This window comes from Kogia breviceps, chromosome 19 (genome assembly GCF_026419965.1).
Source record: "Kogia breviceps isolate mKogBre1 chromosome 19, mKogBre1 haplotype 1, whole genome shotgun sequence".
In the NCBI taxonomy this organism is placed as follows: domain Eukaryota; kingdom Metazoa; phylum Chordata; class Mammalia; order Artiodactyla; family Physeteridae; genus Kogia; species Kogia breviceps.
In genome coordinates this window covers 17,744,068-17,766,175 of record NC_081328.1, presented here as the reverse complement: position 1 = coordinate 17,766,175, position 22,108 = coordinate 17,744,068, and the positions used below count along the sequence as shown (strand labels likewise).

At 53.4% G+C, this 22,108-nt stretch overlaps 1 protein-coding gene across 3 annotated transcripts in view; it reads left to right on the top strand.

Moving 5' to 3' along the window:
- The window catches only part of ASIC2 (acid sensing ion channel subunit 2), a 930,101-nt gene extending 911,910 nt beyond the window's left edge, over positions 1-18,191 (top strand). For all 3 annotated transcript variants that reach the window (XM_067021778.1, XM_059047863.2, XM_059047862.2), the window contains 7 exons: positions 3,806-3,956; positions 6,281-6,337; positions 7,576-7,729; positions 9,848-9,939; positions 13,503-13,582; positions 15,250-15,318; positions 17,258-18,191. In XM_067021778.1, the coding sequence (XP_066877879.1) occupies positions 3,806-3,956; positions 6,281-6,337; positions 7,576-7,729; positions 9,848-9,939; positions 13,503-13,582; positions 15,250-15,318; positions 17,258-17,359 (705 nt within the window). In that variant the 3' untranslated portion in view covers positions 17,360-18,191. The remainder of the gene's footprint in view (positions 1-3,805; positions 3,957-6,280; positions 6,338-7,575; positions 7,730-9,847; positions 9,940-13,502; positions 13,583-15,249; positions 15,319-17,257) is intronic.
- The last annotated feature ends 3,917 nt before the right edge of the window (positions 18,192-22,108 follow it).

Here is a 22,108-nt window from a genome sequence, read left to right as displayed (position 1 = left end):
TGGAATCTGCTCCTGGAAAGGGTGGCAAAGCACATAAGGAGAGAGAAAGGAGGAGGGAGAGAAGGAAGGAAAGGAGAAAGATGGAGAGGGGCTGGGCTTAGGCAAGGTGAAGGAGCTTTGCTCTGATGTAGACCCTCCCCCACCTCTGACATCTTTCTTGTATTCTAATGCCCTGGGTGAGTGGGCTTTCCGTGGAAATGAACAAGGGGCTGAGTTTCACATCCTATCCATATGACACAGAACAGAGGCCGGAAGACGTCAGCCCGGGGCCACAGCTGGGTTACATGTACCTTATGTTCAAAGCTCACAGTATCCCTCTGAAGTAGTTAATATCTCAGGGTGCTTCTCATGCAGAAAGAGGAGGTCCCCCACTAACAAGTGGCAGAGCCAGGATTCCAACCCAGCTGGGTCTGACCATAGAGCATGTGCTCCTAACACGGGTGCTCCCGGCAGAAAGAGAACCAGACAGAGAATCTCAGCCAGGTGGGCTAGGGCGGAAGAGAAGGAAGCCAAGCAGGCCAGAACGAAGACCCCAAGCCAGCCCTGGGAAGGAACCTGCAGGGGAATCCCAGAGCCTAAAGGGATCTGGTCCAGGTGAGCATCGTGTCCAGCCCCTGAATCAAAAGCCCAGGTGGCTGACATGACAAAAGAGCCAGGTGGGTACCAGGTGAGCTCAGTGGGCATCTCTCCTTGTCTCCCTCCTCCTTTGTCTCTCCTCTGGTCTTTTCTACCCTTTCCAGGAGCAAAATGAACATATTCCTATGCAGTCTCATCATCGTCACAGTATCTGTCCCTTAGGAGCATCCCAGCCAAGGCTTCTGTGGGCTGCAGACACAAGGAAAAGGCCAAGAGAGCTTGGCAAGGTTCTATGAGACAGTCTCCCTCCCAGCATCTCTGACTACAGAGACCCGCCTTGAGCAGCTAGGCTAACTGCAGCGCCACCTGCTGGCACACCTCGGGATCTATCGGCTGGGAGAGGCTGGGAAAGCCAGTGGCTGAGGAACAAACAGCACAGGGCGTCCCGAGGCAGGGAGGGTGCAAACACAAACTTCTCTCTAGAAAACGAAAACTACTGTGGAGAGAAGCCTCAAGACAGTGGAGCGATGACAGGCAAGCACCAGGGTATGCCATCACAAAAGTTCTGAGTTCTTTGCTCCGCTCATAAATGTAAGCAATTGTGCAAAGCCACCAGTTCCATAGCACAGTGCGAAAAAAAAAGGCCAAGGACGGATGAGCTGTTAAGTAAATGCAGGAACACTTTAAGACTCAATCCTGCTGTCTCTCCTCTCTCCCTGGGCTGGCTCTTCCACCCCACAGCTTCAAGATCCACTAAAGCCACACACAAACACACACATTTACATCTCCAGCCCAGATCTCTCTCCCGGCTCCGGACCCCTAGATCAGTGGCCTGGTGTCCTCTTGACTTGGACATCTGCATTGGCGGGAGTTCTTATAGTTAACCCAGTGCAAAATAACTTGAGCCAAAAAGGATGGAGTTCCGCTGGTCTGTAAAACCAGATTGTAAGGAGAGCAGAGGTGGAGCTGGACTATTTGTTGAATGAATGAAAGGGTAGAAAACCATGAAGACGTTTGTTAGGGGAAAGAGATAGGAACTAAGTCTTGGTGGGTACCTACTAGCTGCTGGGCACTTATTTAATCCGATGAGGCTAAAAGCGGGGGCTGGGGAATGGGGGCTTTGTCACTTACTCAAAGTCACACAACTAGCCCATGAAAGAGTGAGGTTCAAGGTTCTGTCTGACTTGTTCCACTGTCTCTAGTTCTCAAATTAAAATTATAGATGTAGGGTCTATGATTGGATATAAGGGCTTAAGAGATTTTAGAATCTCCAACTTCACATGCAGTACTTGAATCTCTCTCTTCCCATCCCAGCCAGGTAGTTGTATGGTTTCTGCTTGAACACCCCTCATGATGGGGCCCTCACCCTCAAGATAGGGATTTTATCATTGAATCATAGTAGCAGGTTAGGAAGTTGAGACAGAATTTATCCTTCTTTAGGACTAAATAAGAGGATGCATGTGCTGTGCCTATTACAGTGCCTGCAACGTCAATAGAGGTGGTCATCCTCCACACTTCCCTTAGGACAACTGTTCTTGTGTCTATCTTTCCCTTGGGATGCCAGGAAACAAATCTAATTCTTCTTCCCTGAGACAGCCCTTCAGATATTTGAAGACAGCGGTTCAGGGTCCCCCTGAGGCTTCGCTTACCCAGGATAAACAAATACTCCAACCCGCTTTCAGACCCTCGTTGGTAAGCAAGGGTTGATGCTGTATACACTGCGATTTTCCAGCTGCTGGGGTGTGTGAGGCTTCAGAGAATCTGATGGAACAAACGATAAACCAGCCACAGCAGGGTAGCCATGGCATCTGGCTCATGACCTCTGTATAAAAAAAGGGGAAGTGATTGACTACTACTGAACAAACAGTCGCCCATCCCCAGAGTTTCACCAGCTGCATTCTTGGCCCACCCACTGTGGGAAATTGTTTTAGAAGAAGAAAAAGAAATGAGAGTCTCCCAAAATGATTTTACATCATTTTAGACCCCCTGCCTTGCCAAAAGTCACTATGAATTCTTCCCAAATCCAGTTTGTGTGCTTATAGATCCAATATTGAGCAATGTAGGGGACTGAATCCATTCTAATCATAGACTGTCAAACCTACCCCCAGATACTCCCTCTTTACGGATGGGGAAACTAAGGTCCAGAGGAGAGCGGCGACTTATCCAAAGTCATACAGGATATCTGTGCAAAAGCCTGGTCAGCTCATGAACTCCAAAGAAAGATGAGAGAGTAATGCAAACCTTCATGGGAAAGGAAGAAGAAAGGAGCCGTTAGGAAAAAAAACAAAAGAGAAAAGTCTCTGAAAGGTCCTCTCTGGCGTGTTTCTCCCTCCTTTCATCAATTTCCTGTAGAGACAATGTAGTATACAAGGGCAAGACTGGAGTCAGAAATTCCTAGGTCCATATGATGACTCTGCCACTGGCTCTGTGTGTGATCTTGGACAGACTACTAACCTTTCAGATACTCAGTTTCATCATGAGTAAAATGAGAATAGGAACAGCTCCCTCCAAGGAATATTATGAGTCTGAAATAAAATATATAGAGAGACTTCTGGTTCTCAGTAATAGTGGAGCAGCTTATATCAGACTAACCCTTCTGGAAATAACAATTATAAACTCTGGACAAAATATTTCAAAAGTACTATTTCATGGCATTAGAGAGAGACTAAAAACAGGCAGAAACTGCAGGGTATACAGCCCTTGAAGGAAGGGAATCACACTGGATGAAATACACATTTATTTACCTGATCTCTCCTTTGAGGGCACGGCGAGTTCTAAGGGACTATTGTAGATAGAGCTCAAGCAGAAAGCAACAGTCATTGAGTTAAAAAGCCTCAAGCTAGAATTCAGGGTTGCCAGAAAAGCTAAAAAAAATGGGAAGAAAAATCCTAGGAAGGAGGGGCCCCCAGAGGCAGAGCCCCCCAATTTTTATCTCACTTCTCTGCTGCTGAGAGATGGGAGATGGCAAAATGGTGGACGTGGGAAGATGTGGCCTGTGGAAGAGACTTTGAGAAGATCAGCATTTATAAGAAGGTTATTAAAATAATAAGATAGGAAAACTGGTATTGGAGCCAAAAGTAGAAGGCTTGGGAGGTCAATGGAATTGAGTTGTCATGTAGTAGATGCTCAATAATGGTTTGTTAACTGCATGAGTGAATGAATGAGCCACCGGGCCTGTCAGGGCTGAAGCTCTGGGGCTGACTGCCGCCCCCTCTTTCCTATCTTGCAGCTCACATACCTGCCTCCTCCGTGGGGCGAGTGCCGGTCCTCGGAGATGGGACTCGACTTCTTTCCTGTTTACAGCATCACTGCCTGTCGGATCGACTGTGAGACCCGCTACATCGTGGAGAACTGCAACTGTCGCATGGTCCACATGCCAGGTCAGTGCCAGGCGAGGGCAGCCGCAGGGGCCCAGGATTACCTGCGACCTTCTTTGCATTTTTCACCCTGATGGGAAACTCTTCACCCACTCCACGAGGATGCAAAGGGATGCTGTTCTGGGAAGACTGCTGTTTGATGCCCAAACTCTTAGAGCGCGGATGGAAACATCCAGTCTGGCAACCAAGGCAGCATCCTGGTGTCCAGAAGTTGTCAGGTGTTTGGAGAACGTTCCTCCCGACATGCTAGTTGTTTTGCTGTTCTTCCCTCCTAGAGTTCAGTGCCCAGGTATCTGGATGCTTACAATTCTTGCATCCTGGTGTGGTACACATTCAAACGTCCAGATGGTTATTGCTTTCCTCCAGATGTTTCCCTCCTTGCATCCAAATGTCTAGCACTCTTTCAAGCTAAGCAAGAGTCCATCAGCCGGCAAATGAATGCGTGTGTACTGACATTGCTGTTGTCAGACTAACAATGCATGTAGCCGTCATTAGAGGTAGTTGGCTTGTCAGAGGTAGAAGTGGAGTTGGGGGAGGGGGGCTGATTGGGGCAGGAAGAGTTTGGTACTGCGGTATGGAAGGAAGAATGACTGAGGCTTCAGTCAGTGGCCTTGGCTTCTAACTCAGATTCCTCCACTTTACTGCTGTGTGACCTGGTACAAGTTACTAAACCTCTCTATTCTTACCTCCATTATCTTTAAAACACAATCATTCGTGGTTAGGAGGATAAAATTAGGCTAAGATATAAAAATGCTTTGTTGGGAATTCCCTGGTGGTCTAGTGGTTAGAGCTCCGCGCTACCACTGCGCGGGGTTCCGGTTCGATCCCTGGTCAGGGAACTAAGATCCCGTAAGAAGCTCCGCAGTGCGGCCAGAAAGAAAGCTTTGTCAATTGCAAACGTCAGTGGTGATTGTGTTAACACATGGGGAGAGGGAATCGAGAGTACTGTTGACTGAAGACCTACTATGTGCTGGGAACTTTGCTGTTCTATTTCATGGCTACAATTTCATGGTTATATCATACTTTATGTGTTTATTGAGCTAAATCCTGATATCAGACATTTCGTTCATTCGTTATAACCAATGCTGAAATGAACATCCTTAGAGCTAAATTCTCAATTAGTGCATTATGATCAGTAATTTCTCTGGCAATCTAAATTTAGAATTATCGACCTTTAAAATTGCCTCTGAGCTTCCTAGAAGACAGAGCAAAAAGGGAAACATATCAGTTAAATTTTTATGATTAGAAAGGAGGAAGCATATCAGTTCTTCAGCTCTTGAAAAAACTTGGTGTTTAGGGAGAAGGTAAGGAAAAGATATCGTGGTGGCTTTAACTTTAGCACTTGGTAAAAGAAAAAAAAAAAATTAAAGCTTCTGGATTTCTACGGAGACCAGAGAGAATTGAGCACTGGTAAATGCTACCTGCCTGATGCTCAGACTGGATCACCGGCCAGTGAGGTTTCCCCATGGAACCTGAGACCAAAGCAAGCAGGAGAGATTTTAATCATTCCCCCCACCCATGACACTGTTACTGGCATCTCAAGTATAATGTGGAATTACGGGCACAGCAAAGAGGAGACTAACAAAACAGCCCTCGCTCCCCTACAGCAGTGCAGTGTGGTGGAAAGAGCCCTAGCCTCGGGACAGACAGACCTGGGTTCAAAGCCCACCTCCATCACCGCTAGCTCTGATGTCCTGGGAAAGCAGGATTCTTTTTTTTTTTTTTTTTGCGGTACGCGGGCTGTGGCCTCTCACTGCTGTGGCCTCTCCCGTTGCGGAGCGCAGGCTCAGCGGCCATGGCTCACGGGCTTAGTTGCTCCGCGGCATGTGGGATCTTCCCGGACCAGGGCACGAACCCGTGTCTCCTGCATCGGCAGGCGGACTCTCAACCACTGCGCCACCAGGGAAGCCCGAAAGCAGGATTCTTAAGCCTCAGTTCTCTCATGGGTGAAACAGATAGAGTATTTCCTATTTCCGAAGGGACCCGTGTGGGTTAAAGGGGACAGTGCATGCCCAGGACTTAGGAGGTGCTTACCACTGCTTCCCCACTTTAACTGTCAACGCTTTCCTGTCGCATATGTAAGCCAGACTGTGCAATCTGGGAGGAGTTAGCTAGACCGGTCTTGTTATCACAGAGCAGATCAGAACCCAGCCTTCTGCTTCCCCACTACCCCCAGGCGGCCCTGATCAATGGCTGCCTTCTGACCCTCCACTGGTGAACCGCTGCCCCTCCTAGGTACCAAGGTAGCTGGGTGCAATCCCTCCCCCCAGCCCAAGGAGGGGAGGGGTGGCTGCCTGAGTACCTCTCCCTGTCTTTCTTCTTTGCAGGGGACGCCCCTTTCTGTACCCCTGAACAACACAAGGAGTGTGCAGAGCCTGCCCTAGGTCAGTGTCAGGGGCCAGATGGACTGATGGGGGAGGGGCTGCGATCAAGTTCTGGGTGCAGAAGAGAGATGGGGGGAAAGGGAGCGGGGAAGGGTGAGGGGAAAGAGGCTGGAAAGGGTGGCGTCCCTGCGGGGACGGGAGAGGGAGATGGAGAGGAGGAAGGAGAGAGGGGTGGGGGAGGGAATTGATGCCAGTGGCTGAGGGCTGGCAACCAGACTAGGGAAAGACAGGAGGTAGAGAGGTGGGGGTGGGGAAGGAGTGGGTTTCGGGGCAGCAGAGAGCACCGCGGAATGCAGAGGAGCGGGCAGAGATGAAGAGAGGATGCTCAGTGAGGGGTTCAGCGATATCTCCCCGCGCACACGCTCTGGCGCTTGTCCCAAAGCTGTCCTGTCCTGGCTCCGTTGAGCCAGGCGCGCTCCCCCTATTCCTCGTCCTTCTGCCGGGTGTTTGCTGGTCCACACCCCCCGACCCTGGAAAACTTCCCGTGAGGGAGATCGCACAAACAAGCTGCAACCCCCCAAGCTAGACCCACCGCACGTGGCCACCTCTTCCGGCCCCGGGAAATGATTTATAACCAAGACAAGCAGAGAGTATTTAAATCATCCGGACTCAAGCTCGTTCAGCAGCTGCACTTGCTGGATCTAAGTGCAGCAGCTCTGGACTCACACGTCCAGAGGCCTCCAGGAGGGCTGGTGGGAAGGAGAAGGAGTGACTTCCAGTGGAGGCAAAGACTCAGTGCTGCGTCCTAAAGCAGCGAGCAGAGCTGCTTTGAGGTGGGCGTTGGCTATGAGGGAGCCCCAGAGGGAGTACCACGGAGCCCAGAGTTTCAGATCAAATGGTCTCCCGCTCTTGCCTTTGGAGAACAGCCCCCTTTGTAGATGAGAAATGAGGCCAGGAGCAGAAAAGAAGGCCCTGGGAAGGTGAGGGGTCCGGGGCTCCCTTGGAGCCCATTCTCCAAAGGCAGTGCCTTTTCAAAGATTTACAAAGGGTGACATAACAGTAAAGGAAGCAGAAGGAAAACAGGACCAAGAGTAACAGAGAAAGAGTGGGCACATTCTATGAGAGCTCACACCCTCATCAACCTGCAGCAAAAGCCCGGCCCTCCTTCTCTCCACAGCCCCCCACCCCTCATTTACCCAGATGGCACCTCCTCCCAGCTCACTTCTCTGCTGCGAGAACCTGGCTACTCTGGGCCAGGAGGTCCACCTGACTAAGCCCTGCCTCCCTCTCCCCTCCAGGTCTGCTGGCGGAAAAGGACAGTAATTACTGTCTCTGCAGGACTCCCTGCAACCTGACCCGCTACAACAAAGAGCTCTCCATGGTGAAGATCCCCAGCAAGACGTCAGCCAAGTACCTGGAGAAGAAATTTAACAAATCAGAAAAATATATCTCGTACGTTAAGTGGACATGGTGGATGGAGGTGGGGGAGGATGGACTAGGAAGAAATGGTGGGGTCAGTCGAGGAAGAGGGCAAGGTAAGCAATTAATTCTATTTGGCAGACATTAATTGAGCACCTGCGGTTTGCCACGTTTGTGCTCAGACTCAGAATATGAAGACAAAGAGGTTTAAGATGCAGCCCCAGCCTTTTAGGAGCTCATAGTCTGGTGGAGAGACAAGTACAAAGCTGAAAGCTATATAGGCTGATGCGGGTAATAAGTGGCTGGCCGCACCTTGCATAGGGATGCTGTCAAGGAAAGCTTCAGAGATGTTTTTCTTTTTGCATTTTTTTATTAGTTATACATTTTATACATATTAGTGTATATATGCCAATCCAGAGATGTTTTTCCAGGATGTAGAGGAGTTTTCTAGGCAGGTTTTGCACATTCTGTTTCCTCTGCCTGGAATGCTTTTCCTCTCGCTCTTCACCTAGCTGGTTCCTCATTGCGCAGGTCTCCATTTAAACGTCATCTCTTTGGACAGCTAAATTAGTCCCCTCCTGTCATTTTTCTCTCGAAGCACTCTGGTGTTTTCCTTTATAAGACACACCACCACGTGTAATTCTATATTCACGTGTGTGTTTCCTGAAATTGACTTGCCCGCTTCACAAAAGTGAAGCTTCTTGAAGGCGGGAAACTTTCTTGTTTTGTTCTCTGCTGTGGAGTGTCTGGCACAGAGTTGATGCTCAAAATATATATATATATATATATATATATATATATATATATATATATCTTTTAACAGAATAAGTGAAAGAAAGACACAAGAGCAGAGGGTGTCCCAGGCAGAGGCTCAGCAGGGAAAATCAGTGAAGGGCAGACAAGATTACAGGAAGAGGAGGCTGGGGCAGGTGACTGTGTCCAAGGTAGAGGATCCTGCAGGCTGAGCTGGGCGGGGGTGGGACGCAGGGAGTGGACTTATTCTAAGAGGACAGGCAGCCACAGAAGAACTGCCACCAGGCGAGTGACAGGCCCACCTTTGCCGTTTAGGTAGAACCTTCTGGCAATGTTCTTTATCTGTGATGTCCTACGTGACGGCCACTGGCCACCTGTGGCCACTGAGCATTTTAAATGTAGCCTGAGTGATGGAGGAACTGGATGCTAATTTTATGTCACGTGGATTAGTTTAGCGGTTTTAGGAAGACCCTTCAGGCGGCAGAGAGAGGACGGACCGGAAGCCAGGTGGGCGGAAGGGAGCCAGGTGGGAAGCAGTTGCCATAAACCAGGCAAGAGAGGGTGACACTGTGAATGGCACCTGGGCAAGCCCCGCGTGGAGAGGGCCCCTCTCCCCCAGCCTCTCCCTCCTGCCCACACCGTCACCACACCTCATCCCGGGACGGCTTTTGCTCCGTGGGTTGCGGACGGGGAGCATTGAGGACGATGTGAGCCACGTTGTGGAAGGAGCCAGGGAAACTGGCAGGAGGTGCCAGGCCCCTCTGTCGCAGACATTGTGCCGGCCGTAATGACTTCTCCTGCCTAGGTGTGTCTCACGCACACGTCTGCCCAAAAGAGCGAAAGGGAACCGGGGTGCTTCCATCAGAAAACCTGCAACCAGGTGTGGGTTTTCTCCCTAAAAACCCTCCCTGGTCCCTGCAGCTGACCTGGCCCTCCGGGGTAGGGCCCCCGCTAGGAGAAGCTTGCTATCAATCCCAGTAAGAACTGGGGGCCTCTCCAGAGTGGGCAGGGGAGGTCAGCGGGGGGCAGGCGAGCAAGCCTTGTCAAGAGAGTGCTGAGCCCACCTGCACGTAAGGGCCCAGGCAGACCCTCTGGGAGCACAGGGACCTGGAGGCCAGGCAGGTTTCCTGGAAAGGGTGCAGAGAGAGAGGGGCGTTAGCAATAAGGGGCCAAGGGGACGGCTGATATACGCCCCCAGGCCCATGAAGAGCGCTGAGCTGGGGGTCCGGATGTCAGGTTCAAGCCCCAGCTGTGCCACCAACCAGCTCTGACTCGGGGCCAGTTTTCCACTTCCCTGGGCCTCAGTGTCCCCGTGTGTCTGTGGGAAGATTGGATTCGATGATCGCCGTGGATCCTGATGCTTCTCACCACGTGTGACACTGGACGTTTCCTCCACAGAGAGAACATCCTCGTTCTGGATATATTTTTTGAGGCTCTCAATTATGAGACCATTGAACAGAAGAAGGCGTACGAAGTTGCTGCCTTACTTGGTAAGTCAGAGTGTCGCACACATGTCCACGTCTCATGGGGATGGGCTGGTGGGCGGCTTACTCTCTCTTCCCTTTGCACTGCTCCTGCCCCAGAATGGGAAGAACTCCACGTACTGGAGGTGCTAGGCCCAGTTCAGGTCCCAGTCTAGGCCTCAGTTCCCCCATCAACACAATGAAGTAGGTGAGCTAGACGCTCTCTCGGGGCCTTTCCTGCACCATCCTCTTGGGATTCTACGGTCTTCTGCCCCCAGATTGGAGTCAAGGCCCTGGGGCCATGACAGGAAGAAAGAGTTGTCAAGTGGAGGGAGGGCTGAGCTGTAGGTAGTCCCAGGCAGTGGGCACAGGGAGGGTCCCCCATGGAGCCCCCACTGGAAAGCAATTTTGCTGCATTGAGAAGTCCCTGGTGCCCCGTGCACTGAGAGCCCTTCGTCAAACACAACAGAAGGGCCATGCATCCCCAGAAATCTACAAACCTGACTGCCACCCCACCCTAGGGCCAGCTCCCCTGGGCCCGAAGGCACATGATGATGCAGGAAGTTAATTTCAACACAGTCCCAGCCCAGCGTAAAACTCACAAGACCCGGGCTTCCCTGGTGGCGCAGTGGTTGAGAGTCCGCCTGCCGATGCAGGGGACACGGGTTCGTGCCCCGGTCCGGGAAGATCCCACATGCCGCGGAGCAGCTGGGCCCGTAAGCCATGGCCGCTGAGCCTGTGCTCCGCAACGGGAGAGGCCGCGGCAGTGAGAGGCCCGCGTACCGCAAAAAAACCACAAAAAACTCCCAAGACCCCTGCGGGCGCACAGTTAAAAAGACCTGCTCTGGACATATCCCCCAACTCCCACTCACTCTCCAGAAAGGATCTGGTGTCTGCGGCTTCGAGGAAAAATAGCTCTTGTCTCTGTGAACTGAATCAGGTGAGAATAGCATCCTGAGTGAGGGCAGGGAGGCATACGCCTTCTACCTGGAAGTACAAGGGGAGAGCAAGCCATGGGCCGCTACACACCAACTGGGAGAACATGGGCAGGTGGCTTCACTGAACCTCAGGTTTCTCATCTGTAAAATGGGTCTAATAAAACTCACTCTGTGAGTTTGCCGAGATGGTTAAATGTGGAAAAGCCCCAGCCCACGGGAGGTCCATAAATAGTAGTTTCTGGCACCTGGACAGACACCATGCCAGGGACCCAGGGGCCTACCCTGCGGCACCGTCTGAGCGTATCTGTTCCTCTCCCAGGAGGCTGGGGAACTGGGCCACAGTGGGGTGCCCGCTGGGCTAAGGTGGTCATCACCTAGGCCTTGGAGATTGTTGTGGCCAAAGGGCCTGTGGCCAAAGGGCTTCATGCCCTGAGCTGGTGGTAGAGCCCTGCTCCTGCCACCTTTATTTCCTAAAGAACACCAAGGACATGCCTCCTCCCCTTCCCTCCCCTCCCCTCCATAGGCTCACAGTCACACTCAGACACACACACACACACACACACACACACACACACACGCCTCCTCCCCTTCCCTCCCCTCCCCTACATAGGCTCACAGTCACACTCAGACACACACACACACACACACACACACACACACACACACACACACACACACACGCAGTGACGAGGGCCTGAGCCCAGAATCTGTCAGGAGAGGTAGCTGGTCCCTGAAGCAGATATAAGAGAGCGTTTTCCCAGCATCTTGTTCCCACCGAGAATAGCCAGCCATGAAAATCATGCTGCCGTCTGTACCTCCCATGAGGACAGCAAGCGCTAGTCGCCAACCGTGGACCACGGCACCCAATCGGGCCCATCCCTCCCCTCCCCCCGCTGCACACAGCGCACCCCTCCCGCGGTGAACACACCCTCACAGACCCACACGCAAGCCACGCGGCTGCAGAGACGTACGTGCACACACCTGCACATGCTCACACATGCTCACTCAGCCACACTGCCACAAAGCCACATTTGGACACATTCGTCTAGCTACCCTAGACGTGGCTTGCCGACCGTGTAAAGCTGTCGGTGGCCAGACGTATCGCCTGCGTCTATCCCACACGCATTCACGCACGGCGCACCCAGGCCCATACGCCACGCTCCGCCACACCGCTCACACACACCCCGCTCCTGACGTGCACGGGCTTCGTGCACGCTCCCCGATAAGCCTCCACTGAGGATATTAGACGGGGCGGAGGGGCAGGAGAGGAGTGAAGGGGAGCCACGTTGAGCCCCAAACCAGGTCCCCCCAGGAAGGGCCGCCTCCCCGTCGTCACGGCTTGTTCGCCTGGGGATGTGTTGGTTGGGCTTCTCCAGCCGTAATCAGGGGAGGAGTAGGCAGAGGTACTCACCTGAAAGTTCTCAGACCAAGAGGTCGGCCTGGACTCTCCAGGAGGACGGTATATTCACCCCCAACAGCACCTGCTCTCCCCAGCCCAGCCCAGCCCAGCAGCTGCTGGGACTTCACGGTTCATCTCCTCCAACCATCCCCCCCTGCAACCAACCACCTCCACCACCAAATGTCCCCGGAAGGCAAAGCTCCTGAGAAGGTCAGGGCTTATCAAAGCCGCACAGCTAACTGGTGGCCCCCCTCCAAGCTCACAACCTCAGAGCCCCCTGCTCTACCACACTGCCTCTGGAACGAAGCACTTGGGGCTTTGAGGGGGATCAGAACCCCCTTGAGAATCTGATAATACCTTCTGAAATACGGACTCTCCCTCTGCAAATGCCCAGGTGCACACACAATGGATTGCATTCAATTCAGGGGGCCTCCAGCCACTGGGAGCTCCCACAGGAAAGCGGTTCTCAAGCTTTCCTTGGGCCAGAGAACCACCCGGGCACTTTAAAATCCTGACCTCCAGACCCCAACCCCAGAGATGCAGATTGTGTAGACCTCAGGTAGGTGCAGGCATCGACACTGATTACAAGTATCCCAAGAGTCTGACGCAGGGGGATCCGAAGACCAGTCTAGAAAGACTTTGGTGGGCGGGGCCCAACATCCAGAGCAAGGACCTCTACTCTAGAAAGAGACCAAACTGAACGTTTACGTTTCGGTGGGGAGACAGGCAGATGCTTCCTACGGCCTTATCCCAAGGGTGAGAGGGGCCCCAAGGTGGCCCCAAAGCCCCTGTCATGATTGGGGGGTGTCTCTCGTGTTACTGTTCCCGAGACCCCCACTCAGGGCACCTGACACACGTCTCAAGCTAGACTGTGTCCTCGCCCAGGCCAAGGACCACACGCACCTCGTCTGTTCCCAGCCCAGAGCCAAACCTGAGCCCCACCAGTGTGGTTCTGAACGGAACTGAACACGCCTGTCAGCCCACGAGGTCTATTCCAGGCCCCCCCTCCCCCCCGAAAGCGTCCAGGTTAGTTCTCGTCCCCACGGGTGCTGAAAACCAAACCCACCAGCTCTCAGAGCTGTGCAGTGAGGGAGGGATGCGTCAAGGGCCCAGCCTCCCAGCTACCAGGCCCAGGCCCCCCGGGAAGGGGAACCCATTCAGAAAGCCTGGTTTCCGAGTTCGCAGTCTGTTTGCCCCTTCCGGAAGCGCTGTCAGGAAAGCCAAGTCTTTGTCTTCTCTCTCTCTCTCTCCAGGTGATATTGGTGGTCAGATGGGATTGTTTATTGGTGCTAGTATCCTTACAATACTAGAGCTCTTTGATTATATTTATGAGGTAAGATTGGGGATCGCTCGTGGGGGAATGACCTGGCGCCCTCATCCTGCCCCGACGTCCAGAAGCAAAGCATGGATGGGGGCAGAGCACGGCCTCTCTTGCCCCAGGGCCACCTTCTCCTCCCTGTGCAAGGATATTGTCTATCACCACCTCCTAGGCACTGAGGGAGGGATGGATGTAAGAGAGACAGAAGCCACAGGCCTATCCTCAGGGCTGTCTACACTCACAGGGAGGGAGCAGAAAGGATGAGAAGAAGAGGATGAAATTGTGCTGAGGCCACAGCCCTGAGCCCTCCCGCTGCTGGGGGCTTCAGACGTGGGTGTGTCTGCACCCTCCCACTCACACTGCCTACCACACTCACACACCACATATGCACACACATATACCACACACACCACTCACACACGTGCCATACACACACATCACACACAGTTACACTCACACACCACGTATGCACTCACATATACCACACACACTCCACACACACCACTCACACACGTGCCATACACACACATCACACACAGTTACACCGCACTCACACACCACGTATGCACACACGTATACCACACTCACGTACTACTCACAAATACACGTACACCACACGCACACAACGTGCACACACACACCACTCACACGCAACATCTGCACACACATACACCACACACTCCACACACATATCTCACACACAGTTATACCGTGCTCACACACACTGCTCACAAATGCACGCCGCACGCACACCTCACGCACACACGCACACACCTGCCCTCCTGGTGGCGCATCACCCGAGCCGCGCCCTCCGCGGCCCAGGCAGGTTTCGGGAAGGAGCACTCCTGCACTGCTCGTCAGTGCTGAGCACGAAGAGCGAGGGCACCCCTGCCGCTCCCGGCCGCTAACAGTCCGGGAGTTGTCACCCTCGGGGGCCAGCTGGACAGAGCCTCTGAAAGCTTCTCACACAACAAACAGTGGCTTCAGTCACCGAGCGCTCCGGGTGCACGTCAGCCTTGCTACTGCCTCCCTCCCCCCAGCCCCGGGACTCCAGAATCCCTCGGGGAAGTCCAGGCCCAACACCGTCCCCAGGACCACCTGAGTCTCAGCCTAGCAAACGGGGCCTGCAGAGCAGTGGCCTGCATCCCAGGGGGGGGCTGGCGATGGCCAAAAGCCGCTGGGAGTCACTGCGGGGAGCCGGCAGGCACCGGTGACCAGGGGCCTCTAGAGTGCCACGTCCTGCCTCTCCGCATGGTGACCTTGTTCCCAAACCGGGTCCCGTGGCCAGATTTCATTCTGCCTTGTTTACTCATTTTTGTGAAAAGGTATACAAAATCACAGAAATTGAATCGCACCAGGGAACATATTTAGTAATTACCCTTTCTTGCTAAGACTAAAATGTGAAGAAGTCAAGTGTATCCCAATCTTGTGAACTGTGGAGTTGTCAGGCCTCAAAAGTGATGAGTAATTCTGTCCCCCCAGGACAGACAAGGAACCAGCCACACTGGGAGACCAGGCCCTCCCGTGACCCCCTCCAAGCTCTAGCTCCTGCTCCAAAATCCCATCTCAGCCCAAAGATTGGGTAGGGGCCCCAGCCCAGCCACGTGGAGGGAGGTCTCTCTCTCTCTCTACCTTGGCGCCATTCTTCTGGCCTGACCACCCCCTTCCTGCCTTTCTTGCAGCTGATCAAAGAGAAGCTATTAGACCTGCTTGGCAAAGAAGAGGAGGAAGGGAGCCACGATGAGAATGTGGTAAGGGCAGCCCGGGGTTTGCAGGTTGGTTAGTTCCTCCGGCACATACAGGCCGTGTGAACCCAGATGTGGGGGCCGGGTGGGGCCGGAGGGCGGACCGTGCTCTGTTGCACACCTTTCCGTGTGCACCACGTGACACTCAGCAGCTCCCAAATCCAAGGACACTCCAGCTGAGCCTTGAGCCTCTCTCTGAGACTCACCCCAGAGCCCAGTAGTAAGCCGTGGATGCAGCGGAGACCGGGAGATGCTTCTGCCTGGACCGATCCAGCTTCTCCCAGGCCAGAGGCCACGCCCCTCTTCTCATGCCTTGGGAGAACCGGAGAGGCTCTGCCTAGGCCCACTCCCTTATTCTGCAGGGGGCCAGGATACAAGCAGGAATGTCCCTGGTACTCTACCCCATTTTGAAGAGGACATAGGGTGTGCGGCCCTGTGAATTTAGTAGTGGCAATAATACCCATTAGAACTGCTAACGATCGTATGCCTGGTGCACGTCAGGCACTGTGCTAAGTGCCTTAAGAGCGCCACGCCATCTCAACCCGACAGTCACCTTAGAGGAAGGTCTGTTTTTATCTCCATTCTGTGCACGAGGCCGTTGCGGCTCAGAGACCAGGGTTACACTGCAGGGGGGTGTCAGAGCTGGGCACAAAGCCTCCCTAACCACTGTCCTACCCTGCCTCTCATTCCTCGAGCCAGAGAGGGGCAGCACCTCTTACGCCACTCATTCTCCTTCCCTAACTCAGTCTGCTCCTGGACCCCGGCCTCCACTGAAGGTTGCAGGTATCGCTGGCTTTCTCCAAGTCAGCACCCCGGCCCCAAGAGACCACCCCATTCAGTGGCCACTTGCCCCCTTAAAATCATAACATGCCAAACGGATCCCAGCCCCCTCCTCCTGTTTGGGTTCCCACTTCTGTTCCAGACACTATTTCTCTACCCATCTCCCAGGCTAAAAACCTCACTTTGATTCTCTCGGGTCCCTGCAGCCCCTGCTTGAACAGAAGACGGCTTCTGTTGAGGAGAGGGCAGTGTGGAAGGAGGGCAGGCTCTGGACTCAGCTACCTGTCTGGATCCCAGGTCCCCGCTTCCCAGCCGTGTGTGCCTGGGGGCTCGTTACTTCCCTTTCTGACCATCTGCTAAATCACTGGGGCTTCAGGGGGTGCCATCAGATTAAGTGAGGCCAGGCCTGTAAAAGCCATGAGCTTTGCCTCATTTATAATGAGCCCTGAGCAAATGCAGGCTCCCTGCCCCTCCCCCAGCCTCATCCTCATGCAATCTCCCCCGCATTCTTGGCACAGAATTCTGCCCCCATCCCTCCCAGCCTCCAGCCATCCGCAGCCTGGGAATCACCTGGAAAACTCAAAGCTCTCTCAGCCCCACCCTGCTCAGGGACCCAAGACAGCTCTTCCCTGGGGCCAGCCTAACGTAAAGGTCCTTCGGGCAGCTGTGATCAGGGCTCAGGGTTCTAGCTGTCAGGGGCCTCCACTGCTTGGCCTCAGCGATTGGCACCCCCTGCCCCGGGCTTGGCCACAGGCCACCCCTCCTCCAGCCCAGGCTGACCCAACAGAGGCCCCAAGGGCAAGGGTAGGATGGGCCATCCAAGCTCCAAAGCTACATGCCACCGAGATGCAGCTTCAGGTGACACATCAGGGGACCGCTAGAGAGAGGGTCAAACCAGTCGCTAAGCCCCATCCCCACTCTGTGGGTGCGGGGGGGTGGGTGCCTAGGTGGAGAATGGAGAGGATTCTAAAGGCGATGAGGCCCCTTCAGCCTCACGCTCCAAGGTGGCAAGCCAGCACGTGAGATGTCTGGGGCGGAGCAGCCGTGCCCCGGGAGGGCCCACAGTGGGCAGCGTGGTTCCCGGGGCCTGGGCTGGGCTGCCCGGGGGCATCGTGATGAACTTTTGCTGGATAGGCATCAATGCCCACTTTCCCCTTCCCACCAGAGCACTTGCGACCCGATGCCAAACCACTCCGAAAACATCAGCCACAGTGTGAACGTGCCCCTGCAGACGGCCCTGGGCACCTTGGAGGAGATTGCCTGCTGACAGCCCTCCGACCGCCCGGCACCCCCCCAGACTGACCTTGAGGCCCAGGACCAGAACGGGGGACGGCAGGCTCAGGTGGGATGGCCCCTGCCGACCGACGGAAAGAAGCAAGAGCCCCCTATGCACACACAGCAAACTCTCTGTCGAAACTTCACTCCAGCCTCGTCTGGCACGACGCCTCCTCAGGCCCTGCTGCCGCGTATCCGTCCCTCTTAGGAGAAGTGAGCCACGCTCTGGAACTGGCCGAGAACCGACCTGCCATCACATCTCACTGCCAGATGTAAAAAGCAACTGCATGCTCTGAGTCCTCACGGCACCGCCTCCACTTGTGTCTCTGTACTTGACCCTCCTCCGTGCGGTTTCCAGCAGTCCCTCTGCGGCTGTGCAGGGGGACCAGGTTCCAGCCCCAAAGTCACCACGAGGCCACGCTGGAATCACACCTGCACGATCAAGAGGGAAACCTTAGAACTCGATGACGTCCGGTCCTTGTGTAGTTTGTGAAGGTTTCTTCACCTGCCCACAAAGCCCTCCCCCACCTCCCCAAGCCGGCACACAGGGGGATCAGGGCCACGCCCCCTCCCCTCCGCAGCAGCCCCGGGGACTCAGCCGCGGTGCCCACGTCGTCCTGCTCTCCCTGTGACACGGCTTGCACAGTCCGATTCTGTTTCTTCGGGGGGCTTTTTTGTTCGTTTGTCTGTCTGTCGGAGATCTGTTTCATTTCGTTTTCTGAATTTGGGTTTTGATGTTCTGAGGTTTGGTTTTTCCATTTTCTCTGGCGTTTATTTATTTGTGCTTCCAACCACAGTCATATTAAAAGCTGGTCTTGTGGAAATGGCTGAGTCATCTGTGCCCTTCCCCCGCACTCTTGCTCCCCAAGACTTTAGGAAAGAGCCAGACCTGCCAGGTCATAAACCACAGGACGAATAGGTAGATAGATGGATAGATAGATAGATAAATGATAGATAGATAATGATTGATTGATAGGTGGATAGATAGGTGGGTGATAGATAATTAGATGACATCGTTTATGCATTACTTACCTTTACAAAACATGTTAGCTCTGTATTCTATTCTATTCTATCCCACATCTTTAAACACTGTTGAGGGCTTCCCTGGTGGCGCAGTGGTTGAGAGTCTGCCTGCCGATGCCGGGGACACGGGTTCGTGCCCCGGTCCGGGAAGGTCCCACGTGCCGCGGAGTGGCTGCGCCTGTGAGCCATGGCCGCTGAGCCTGCGCGTCCGGAGCCTGTGCTCCGCAACGGGAGAAGCCACGACAGTGGAGAGACCTGCGTACCGCAAAAAAAAAACAAAAAAAAACCACTGTTGATCACAACCTTGAGAATGGCTCCCCCACCCCACGGATGGGTCACAGCCCAAGGTCTGAATGGCACTGCGCTGGACCGCAGGCACGTGGCATGCAGACAGGGAGGCAGAGCGCACCATGCAGACCTGCAAACCTTAGGGGAGGCCTTCACGCCCCTGTGCTGTTCCGTCCTCCGTCCTGGCTCCTCCTGACCCGGCCAGTGGATTCAGGCTGGACACCTGCCCCAGCATGGCCCCCTGCCACACCCCTGCCTTTCCCGACCGTCTCTGTAGCCCACCTCCTTGCCCCCATCAAACTGACCTACTTCTGCCTTGCTCCCCACAGCTCCTGAGAGCATGTGCATGTGGGAGAGGAGGCGGGGAGGTGCCCTCTGCTGGGGATGGGGCACGCCCTTTCAAGCCCCCGTGTGGCAAGAGAGAGCTTCCTGTTCCTGCAGAACCCTCATCCTCACAGCATCTTGCTAATTCCGCAGGGCCAGTTCCTGTGGTCTAATCTTTTACTTTCCCCCGCCACTCCCGACTCAAAGTCATCCCCAGAGCCACGAAGAAAGACCTAATATGGTTTGTACCTCCCTCCTCATGCACAAGTGCACAGAAAGCACTGGCTAGACCAGGCAGTCTGGTCCCTGCTTCACTATCCAATCTCTCCCTCTCCCCTCTCCCCTCTCCCCTCTCCCCTCTCCCTCTCTCCCCTAACACAAGGAATTGATGGATGAGATCATGCACCTCTCTGGGCTCAGTTCCCTCACCTGAGTATGAAGATAATACCTTACCTGTGTCTTCACAGATGATCTCCAGAGGCCCCTTCAGACTCGAGGTGCTATGACAGTACTACTCCCCCTGCGAGGGGGACAAGTCACACCAGCCACACACACCAAGCCGGGGCCGGGAGCTTGCAGTCGCCAGGCTCCAGGAGGCAGCTGGGACAGAGCATCCCTCTGATGTGTCCTCCCAAGCATCCGCTCAGCTAGGGTTGCCCAGCAAAGCTGGGTTTTAATTTTTAGAAACAGGGTGCACAGCTGCTGAAAGTGTCCTTGTTTTCGTGTTCTATCTCTGCCGTAACAAAATGGCAAACTTAGTGGCTTAGAACAACACAGATGTATTATCTTACAGTTCAGGAGGCCAAGAATCAGACATGGGTCTCACTGGTTTAAAATCTAGGTGTCAAAAAAAAAAAAAAAAATCTAGGTGTCAGCAGGGCTGCCTTCCTTTCTGGAGCCTCTAGAGGAGAAACCATTTCCTCCCATTTTCCGCCTTCTACAGGCTACCCACGTTCCTTGGCTTGTGGCCTCTTCCTCTTTCAAAGACAGGAATGACGGGTTGAGCCCTTACATCACAAAGACAATGACCTTCTCCTGTAGTCACACCTCCCTCTAACTCAGATCCTCTCCTGCTTGTCTCTTCCATTTTTAAACGACTCGATTAGATTAATTAGATTAAGCTAGATTAGATTAGGTGCAGCCAATAATCCAGGATAACCCTTCTGTTTCAAGGTTCTTAACTAATCACATCTTCAAAGTCTCTTTTGCCATGAAAAGCAACATATTCACAGGTTCCAGGCCTTGGGACGTGGACCTTTTGGGGGGCCATTATTCAGCCTACCAAGAGCCCTTTGGACCACATAACCTTCTTACCCTCATTTTCCAAACAAGCAGACCCAAAACGGGAGGGAAGAGACTTGCCTAGCATCACATGGTGAGTTAGCAGCAGTGCCCAAACTACACTCTCAAGCTCCCAGGCTCCCAATTCCATCTGTAGGCCCACTTCAAGCAAGAAGGGCCATGGGTGATCATTTTTCCAAACTTCGCCAGGGCATGGCTGTCTTTCTCCTGAGAGGAGTTCACTCCTCATTACGTCAGGCTGGAAAGTGTCCTTCTGGTGCCTAGACGATAAGATGTAGAAGAACAGAAAATGTCTTTAGACTGCTCCCATGAGGGATAGAATCCAAATTAAATGTCTATTCAGTGAGTTGGGAGTCTGTTGGATGTTTCTGCCTCGTTCCGGTTTAACAGTTTCAAACTTTTTTTTTTTTTTTTTTTTTTTTTTGTGTGTGTGTGTGTGTGTGTGTTACGCGGGCCTCTCACTGCCGTGGCCTCTCCCTTTGCGGAGCACAGGCTCCGGACGCGCAGGCGCAGCGGCCACGGCTCACGGGCCCAGCCGCTCCGCGGCACGTGGGATCCTCCCGGACCGGGGCACGAACCCGCGTCCCCTGCATCGGCAGGCGGACTCTCAACCACTGCGCCACCAGGGAAGCCCTCATACATTTTTTTTTAAATCTGTAATTTAAATTGCAATTTGAACTGCTTCACTGGATTCCTGGCTTCCTTTGAAACAAACGAACAAACAAAAACTTCAGATCAATTTGAGGTGGAGTGAAGAGTATCCTGACAGGTTTGGAGTGCTTCAGGCCTCTGTATGTGCCCCCTTCTGATTTGGGGATTCTGGCTTTGTTCATCTGGGAGCAGGTCTACAAACTGAACCTGTTTATAGAAAAAAAGACAGGGGGCTTCCCTGGTGGCGCAGTGGTTGAGAATCCGCCTGCCGATGCAGGAGACACGGGTTCGTGCCCCGGTCCGGGAGGATCCCACATGCCGCGGAGCAACTAAGCCCGTGAGCCATGGCCGCTGCGCCTGCGCGTCCGGAGCCTGTGCTCCGCAACGGGAGAGGCCACAACAGTGAGAGGCCCGCGTACCGCAAAAAAAAAAAAAAAAAAAAAAAAAACAGAAAAAAAGACAGGAAATTCGAGAGAATGAATCAATAGCCACAGGTACTGATTATCATTAACCAGTTGTTGAGCAAAGACATAGTTGGAAGCCTAAATTCTTGGGAGTGGTGGTATTTTTTAGTATCATTATTTCAGCCAAGGAGCCTTGTATGCAATCATTCCTTTCATGGAGAAATGATTTCTTACCTGGAGAGGTTTGGTAGACAGAGAAGACCTGGGAATTGTCACATTTTCAAGAGTCACCCAAATGATGACATGACGGCCACGGGTTTGGACTGATCACAAGCCCAGCAAAGCACAAGGATGAATCATCAGTGACCTCAGAGTGTCACATCAACCAGTCAATTGATCGATCAACCAAATAATGGCACGTAATCTCCGAATCAGTGGAGTCTGCTGCAGTTAGGCGAAAGGAATAAGCATTTCTGTGAGTAGCCTTGCCAGGGACGGAGCCAGCTGCTTAAATGCTGTTTTTTCTTGTTGTTTTGGACGGAGAGAGGTCAGGGTTATTTTCCTCTCTCCAGCTGGGAGCTATTTTAGAAACAGTTTCAACCAGGAGCACACCTAGTGACCAAGGGTCCACAGAGGGTCTCTGGCTAGGTTCTTGGTGAGCTGGGAGGGAGGAAGGTGTAGGGCCTTAACTATACGTACACCCCTACTTCCCTATCGATACTTTTGAGCTTTGAGCTTTTTCGGCTGGC